Source organism: Nematolebias whitei, chromosome 16, assembly GCF_014905685.2.
Source record: "Nematolebias whitei isolate Nwh7 chromosome 16, NemWhi1, whole genome shotgun sequence".
Classification (NCBI taxonomy): Eukaryota; Metazoa; Chordata; class Actinopteri; order Cyprinodontiformes; family Rivulidae; genus Nematolebias; species Nematolebias whitei.
Genome location: NC_056513.1, coordinates 40,088,949 through 40,097,566, shown reverse-complemented (window position 1 = coordinate 40,097,566; position 8,618 = coordinate 40,088,949). Strand labels below are relative to the sequence as shown.

General features: G+C 41.3%; 1 protein-coding gene across 1 annotated transcript in view; it reads left to right on the top strand.

The window, feature by feature from the left end:
- LOC119422513 (slit homolog 1 protein) overlaps positions 1–8,618 on the top strand; it is a 285,059-nt gene that overhangs the window by 57,864 nt on the left and 218,577 nt on the right. The window contains exons 3-4 of the mRNA XM_037689889.1: positions 2,525–2,596; positions 2,713–2,784. Of these exons, the coding sequence (XP_037545817.1) occupies positions 2,525–2,596; positions 2,713–2,784 (144 nt within the window). The remainder of the gene's footprint in view (positions 1–2,524; positions 2,597–2,712; positions 2,785–8,618) is intronic.

The window sequence follows — 8,618 nt, the reverse complement described above, 5'->3', positions numbered from 1 at the left end:
CTAACAGGACCATGCTGCTAACAGGACCATGCTAACAGGACCACATTGCTAACAGGACCATGCTGCCAGGACCACATTGCTAACAGGACCTTGCTGCTAACAGGACCATGCTGCTAACAGCATCATGCTGCTAACAGGACCATGCTTCTAACAGTAACAGTGTTTTTATAACACTCTTTTTATTTTAATTGTGTTGTTGTATGTTGTCGTCTGTACTCTATATGTTGGCTATCTAAAACAGGTCTCTCTTGGAAGAGTTCTTGTGACTCAATGAGATTTCCTTCATAAATAAAGGTTGAATGAAAAAACAAACTGTGCAGGGTAAAATGAAATAAGACTACAGTATTAATCTAAAAAAGTTAAGTCTGGTCCTCTGGACATTCAAAAAAATCAAAACAAAGCAAAACAACAAAAAATCTAGAAACGTTTCGTCTCTCATCCGAGAGACTTCCTCAGTCTGAGGTGCTGTATTCAGCTCAGTCTCTTAAATAGCACCTTCTCAGAGTGGATCAACCAGTTTGCTGCTGACAACCAGAACCAGCTGATCACATGCTCAAGAAGGACCATCAGCCTAACAATGGATCATTAGCACCTGATGGCTGTTTACTGTTCACAGAGGGCTGAGTGATACTAGCAATCACAGCATTGTAAGAGGGGGACAGTTGAACCTGGAGGCCTCCACCCCTGTTTAATGATGGACGGTTTCTTTTCACAAAGATGGCCTCCTTTACTCCTCTCTCAAACCATCGTTCCTCTCTGTCCAGGATGTGAACATCTTCATCCCTGAAAGAGTGACCTCTGACCTGGAGATGAGTGTAGACCGCAGAGTCCTGGCCTGATGGTGTTGATCTTCTGTGCTGGTCCATCCTTTTGGCCAGTGGCTGTTTAGTTTCCCCGATGTAAGACTGATCACCCTCCTGACACTGAACAACATACACAACATTACTCTGTTTGTGCCGGGGGACTGGATCTTTGGGATGAACCAGTCTTTAATGTATTTTGGGGTTTAAAAGCCACTGGGACGTTATGTTTAGAAAATAAACGTCTCAGTTTCTCTGATACTCCCTCAACATCTGGAATGACCACTGGTCTGGGTCTGGGTTCCTCCTTTTCACCTGATGGCTGACTGGAGTCCTGTTCAACTGTCCCCCTCTTACAATGCTGTAATTGCTAGTATCACTCAGCCCTCTGTGAACAGTAAACAGCCATCAGGTGCTAATGATCCATTGTTAGGCTGATGGTCCTTCTTGATCATGTGATCAGCTGGTTCTGGTTGTCAGCAGCAAAACTGGTTGATCCACTCTGAGAAGGTGCTATTTAAGAGACTGAGCTGAAAACAGCACCTCAGACTGAGGAAGTCTCTCGGATGAGAGACGAAACGTTTCTACATTTTTTTGTTGTTTTGCTTTGTTTTTTTGTTTTTTTTGAATGTCCAGAGGACCAGATTGAACTTTTTTAGATTTTTCTACCTGGATTATTGAGCATGCATCAGGACTACAGTATTAAGACATTCTGGAGCAAATTGTGTTACCAGTGTCAGAGAACTTGTTCTCTATCACAAAACTTGGCTACTCCAACAGGATAATGACCCAAAACACACAACTAAAAACAGGCAAGAATAAAGAAGAACTAAACACTGGACTGTTCTGAAGTCTGATGTGTGATCTAAATCTTGTTGAACATCTGCAGACGGAGCTGAAACGCAGTCTGGAGAAGGAACTCTTCAAGTTTGTCTTCATCTTTATTTGGTCCCCTGTCTTTAATGAGCCTTTCTTTCTGTCATTGCAGTGGTGCTGACTGTTGACAGTACAGCTATCTGCATTTATTGAGGAGTGCTTTCGCACGTTTCCCTGCTAGTTTTAGGTCTGATAGGAATGTGGGAACATAACTTTCTCAAGCCGAAGGGCAGAATAGTGCTCTAGCTCAGTGGTGATACATGAGTCACCCCAAGGTGCTTGTTGGGTGTCAGTGTCAGCTAGAACTAATACAAGGAGGCCTTCTCCATGACCCTTTGACCCGAAAACACTGTGCCTTGTGGGAGAGGCTGGACAAGTGATACTTTCCTGTGTCAGCCCATGGACTGGGCCTCTATAGTAGGTGGCAGTGATGGACACATTAACAGGAGGACTAATGACGTCTTCAGAGGCCTGTCCATAACAGAACAACAACAGATGGGTATTAAGTGTGAAACAACTTTGAAATACACAGGTCAATAAAATGTATTCTCAATTCAACAAATCTTAGCAGAGAGCAGAGGTGAAGAATGTGGATATGTGATGTCAGCCTGTTTGAAAAAGCACAACAGATTTGTTAATGCTTAACAGGATTTATTACGACTGAGTTGTATTTATAAAATGACAGTCGGCACTAAGGCTTGTTGCATATTCTGATACAACACATTGTTGAATGGTGTTACTGCTCAGATCAAATGTTTAAATGTTTGAAACATTAAACCTAAATCACTTCTCTTGACTGCACGTTCTGTTTGTTTCTTAATAAATATACATTTATTTTTTTCTTCCAGTCACCTGATGGAGAATCAGATCAGTAACATCGAGAGAGGAGTTTTTGATGAGCTAAAAGAGCTGGAAAGACTGTGAGAAAGTAGCACGTTTAAAACTGAATTACATCATTTTAGCACACAGACTGAAAATGCTGCTACAACGTTTATTCCTGATAAACTTGAACTCTGTATTTTCTTTGTCTGTGTAGTCGTCTCAACAGAAATCGTCTCAGTCAGATTCCAGAGATGCTCTTTCAGAAGAATGAAGCTCTATCCCGACTGTGAGTACAGGTTCCCTGCATGCTCCTTGTTTAAAACCTTTACACATCCTGTAACTAAAGCCACAACGTTGATGCTTTATGGAAGCACATATCTAATCAGAGACAGGTTAGTGACTATGATGAGGATCAGGAGGTTTAGACGTTTGCTGGGATTAGTCACTAACCTTCTCAGTCTGCAGTGTGGCAGGTGCTGTAGCTGCACTGGTACCGGTGCTGTCACTCGTGCAGAGTGAGCTGCAGCAGCGGAGCAGAATTTGGTGCTGTTGTGTTTCACGGGAGGGCAAATCCAGAAGCAGGGTCCAGTAAACGTAGCAGGGGTCATACACATGAGAGCAGAGAGCAGATACCAGAACCATGTCGTAATCCATAAGCTTAGTCGAAGAAGAAGGAAGGCAGAGTCGTTACCGTGGTCAGAGGTTGCAGTCAAAAATCCAAAAAGATTCAGGCAAGGTGAAAAGTCTGTGAACACAGGCGAAGGGTCAAGGCATGGAACGCTGGATTTCTACTGGCAAAGAGCTTTCAATAATCTAGCGAGGACTGAGTGGAGGCTTGGTTGTTTTAAAGGGCAGGTGACGGGTTGGAATGAAGGTTGATTGCAGAGCAGGGCAGAGGGGGTGTTGTGCAAAGTGAATGGAGCAGGGAGAAGTGAGCTGAGATGAACTGAGATAATGAACACAACACGAAAACTGACAGATTATGGCAGAAGAAGAGGGCAAAAATGTGACAGTCTTCTTGTTGTATGTAGTCTTTTAGTTTTGCCCTGCTAAAGAAAAGACAGAAGTAAAACAGAATCAATTCCAATTCCACTCAATTTTATTGTAGTGTAGTATGACAGGACAGCTTTGCTGTGGACACACTATTTAATTAATTATTCTTAAGGCTAGTTCATGCACAAAGAATATTAATTGTTTAATTAACAACAGATTCTTTCTTTTTTGAGTTAAATTTCTGCCATGTGACCAAGAGAACTTGAGAGTGGAGTGTATAATTAGTGACATGAGACGTCATTTATCTTTGACCCATCAGAATAAATGTGGTCATTTTTTAAACAGAATCATTAAAATTAACATCAAAACATGGACACTTGATTTGCTGATCTGTTTCTGATTAATAAACTTAGCAAGTTCAAATAACAAGACAACAGAGGATTACTGATGGAGAATAATTCATCTCTGAAGACATTTAGCTTGATTTACTGGCAAAGAGGTTTACAGAGGATATAGATTTAGATTTAAAGAGGAGGATTTAGATGGAGGAAGGAAAATGTGTTGACCCGGAATGGCACCCTTCTTTCGACCCCAGCTCAGCCCTCGGTACACTCAGGGTGTGACGACTCGTTACCTTTGCAGAAGATAAATCAGCTCCGGTACAGAGGTCCATTTCACGCTCCCTTTTCAGCGTCTCTGGTCAGAGTGGCTGGTAACCATCTGAAGTAGTGACGGTGCTCCGTTCAACAGAATAAGCTTCCGTAGAAGTTGAGAGCATTTAATGCTCGGGGTGAGTTCACAGCGAGGCGTGCTGTGACTCCGCTGAAATCAGAATCAGTTTATTATCGCCATGTCAATGAACCAGGTTCACAAACTAGGAATTTGCTTCGACACAAGGTGCGAATAGTAATAAAATAAAATAAATTAAAAATAAAGTAAAAATAAAGTAAAAATGAAGTAAAAATGAGAACATTACATAAGACATAAGACCTGTGTACACCCACAAATAAAGTAAAAATGAAAACATAACATAAACATGTGTACACCCATACAATAGAAAACAATAAAAAAGCTTAGAGAACAGTACAGATGGAGTATTCAGTTATAATACAGATGTAATGTGACCAAAGCAGAAGTTATGAGGTAGCATTATGAGTGTTCAGGAGTCCAACAGCAGAGGGGAAGAAACTGTTCTTATGGCGGGAGGTTCTGGTCCGAATGGACCGAAGCCTCCTGCCTGAGGGGAGTGGTTCAAACAGTCCGTGTGCAGGGTGAGCAGGGTCAGCTGTGATCCGACCTGCTCGCCTCACAGTCCTGGAGACGTACAGGTCGTGGAGGGATGGAGGGATCCTTGGCACATGGTCCAATTCATCAGCTATTTAGTTCAGCTGTAAGACTCCAGCAAGACTGCAGTCCCAGCCAGAACTCCAAACAGACTTTCAGTAAGAACTGAAAGTTCCTGTACGACTCGCCGTAAGACTGAGTCTTCCAGTAAGACTGTGTCTTCCAGTAAGACTGAGTCTCATCCTAGACTGAAAGTTCCAGGAAGACTTGTAAGACTGAAAGTTCCAGGAAGACTTGTAAGACAGAATAGTTTCAAGAAGTGTTGACTTTTAAAGGGTATCCACTTCCTGTTATTTGGTACTTCCTGATTGGTTAACACAACCAGCAGGATGGAATTTTAGTGATGTCAGAGCGTTATTAGAAGTCAACAGACAGCAGAAATGTATTTAAGAACGGTTAGTACAAAGAGGAAAATATTTTTAAGAAGTGAGACTCGCAGGTGCCAGACAGTTTCTTATTTACTGTCTGAGAGTTTTAAAACAAGGCACTTTGTTCTCATAAGTTGTTCTCTGACTTTTGACCGACATCAAATCCACTCCTCACACAGACAGAAGAGTAAAATGCACACTTACTTCGTAGATAGACATTCAACTTGTATGATCTAAGTCTAATGAGGTTTAAAAATCATTAATATTGTTTCACAGTTGATTTAAATGAGTGGTTCACTTCAACATTAGAAATGGTATGAACTAAACACACTTTTGATTATCAAGATATTGTAAAATAGTAATGATAATATTGTAGATGAACATATTCTATGATATATTCATAAATTAAACGGATTCTTTCATTTTTCTGGACTGAATAATATCATGTGTTGAATTATTAAATGTGGACGGAAACGTGTTTATCTTTGACTCACCAACAACAGTGGGTCATTTATTTAAAAACAATTTAAACACATCACACATTTATATTAATTTGGCAAAATGAAAATAACAACATGGCTTAGTTAGCAAGCTGTACAATTTGATTAACCATACGGCGATGGTTGAAAACCTTGCTTCACCACAGACATTTCTGAAAATATCTGGAATGATTTCTAGCAGGATAGAAGAATTTTAAAGATGGAAATTGAAGTTTAAGTTGAGAGAGATGGGTGAGGGAATTTGTCTGTTATAACCAGAACAGCACGCTCCTTCTAGGCCCAGCTTCCCAACGGTACACTTTGCGGTTGAAGATCGACTTTTTACCTTTCTGAAGATATGTCAGTTCCGGCGTAAAGTTCCACTTCAAGCCACTTTTCAGCGTCTCCGTAAGGATAGTAGGGAACCGTTCGGAGTCGTGAGATCATCCAGAACAGACTTCTTCATAATTCCTCTGGACTTCTCTTATTCAGCTTAGTCGCAGATGTCCTGAGCATTCTGGACTCTGCTGCTCTCGGAACCAACTCACAGCATTCTCTCAGCGTTCTCCTCAGCGTTCTTCCCAGAACTACTCAGAACTTCTCAGAACTGCAGAACTTCCTCCAGCATCCTGAATTCCAACATTCTGAACTCTGGAACTCCTGAACTGCAGAACTACTGTGAACTAGGAAGTGTTGCACCTTTTAAAAGAGCTCACTTCCGGTTCATTTGAGAACTTTCTGATTGGTCGATGGACCAAAACAGAGGTGTGTTTTGTGATATAAGAGGTTATTAAGAGTCAAGGAAAAAGATTAAGATTGTTTAAGAACAGACAGAAGATATTATGAAGAACTCAGACTTCGTGGAGTCAATTCTCTAGTATCTTGCTGTAAAAGTTAAACATGACATTTCTTTTTCAGTAAACTTGCAGTTGACCGAAACTTGACCTTTGACCAACTTACAATTTGCTCATTGAAGACAGAAAATCAGACAATGCATCATTAACCTGATTTCTACTTTGAATGAGGATTAACAATCATTATTACTGTTTCACAGTTGATTTAAAAATGAGTAGTTCACTTCAACATTTGAAAATGGTTTGAACTAAACACAATTTGATTATCAAAACATTTGTAAAGTAGTAATGATAATAGAAAAAGAGAGTGTTCTTTCAATTGATCAGTGCAGGATACTTAAAAAGTCTTCTGGATGGACTTAATCTTGTGTTTCTGGACTCAAATCAATGAAATACAGTTCTTGTTTCAGGAAGGCCCCTCAAGGCCAGATTTTGACCTGAGGCCTAGTTCACTACAATATAAAAAAGAAGAGTGTTCTTTCAATTGATTAATTCAGGATACAATTAAATAGTCTCTGGATGAGATAATTTGTATTTCTGGTTTCAAATCAATGAAATAACAGTTCCTGTCCCCTGAAGGTCTTCAGAGACAGATTGATGTAGGAGGTCTAGTTCACTACAGTAGGCATCAAGAAAGAATGGTCATCCAGGGTTCTGGATGCAAGCCCATCTGGGTAAACTGAACCAACATCTTGCCAACCCCTGACAATGAAAACAGTTCATTAGGATATCAGTGCTATTTAGTACATGCCAAGCTACAACTCACCCTGGTTAGTGGTTAGTGCAAAGACCATAGACATGAACAATTAACTGAACTGAACTGAACTGAATTGAACTGGGTGGCTGTTTGGTGGATTTCACTTGGTCCTCTAAGAGCACTGCATTTTAATATTACTCCTAAGAAGTCAATGTAGGATGACTAACCCTCTCTCAGTGATGGGGCCATCTTTCAGGACAATAATGCATAAATTCACTGGAAAAAAAAAAGCTCCTCCGGGGGAATCCTGAGCCGTTCCCAGGCCAGCCGAGAAATATAGTCCCTCCAGCGTGTCCTGGGTCTTCCTCTGGGTCTCCTCCTGGTGGGACAGGTCCAGAACACCTCACCAGGGAGGCGTCCACGAGGAATCCTAACCAGATGCCCGAGCCACCTCAACTGGCTCCTCTCTATGTGGAGAAGCAGCGACTCTACTCTGAGTCCCTCCCGGATGATCGAGCTTCTCACCCTATCTCTAAGGGAGAGCCCAGACACCCTGCGGAGAAAACTCATTTCGGCCGCTTGTATCTGAGATCTTCTGATGCATGCTCAATAATCCAGGTAGAAAAATCCAAAAAAGTTAAATCTTTTTTTTTTTGAATGTCCAGAGGACCAGATTGAACTTTTTTGGATATCTGAGATCTTGTTCTTTCGGTCACAACCCAACGCTCATGACCATAGATGAGGGTAGGAACGTAGATCGATCAGTAAATTGAGAGCTTCACCTTTTGACTCAGCTCTCTCTTCACCACGACAGACCTGTACAGCGCCCGCTTCACTGCAGACGCTGCACCTATCCGCCTATCGAGCTAACACTCCATTTTTCCCTGATTCGTGAACAAGACCCCAAGATACTTGAACTCCTCCACTTGGGGCAGGACCTCCTCCCTGACCCAGAGAGGGCACTCTACCCTTTTCCGGCTCAAGACCATGGCCTTGGACACTATCACTATATCTTATTTACAAAAAAGAAAACTATGTGTTTTGCTTAAATAAAGCACTCAAATAATTGCTTCATTATCATACACACTTTATTACCCACTGCATTGTAGCAAATGCCTCTACTAAAGCCCTGACCTGCCATTTAGTAATATTATTGTTTAGGATGAGGTATTCAAGATTTTGCCTTGTAGACATTATTAGTTTGCAGAATTTGGGTCATGGTGACAAACCATCTTAACTAAGGTCATTTCTGCTGCTCCTGGTTGTGCAGTCACTGTATTAGCCGGTCAGATAATGACACACTTTTCTGCAGAAGCAACACAAATCACTCATGGTTCCAGAACTGTTGAAAGAGCCAGGGCTTTGATCAACATCTGTAACCCCCC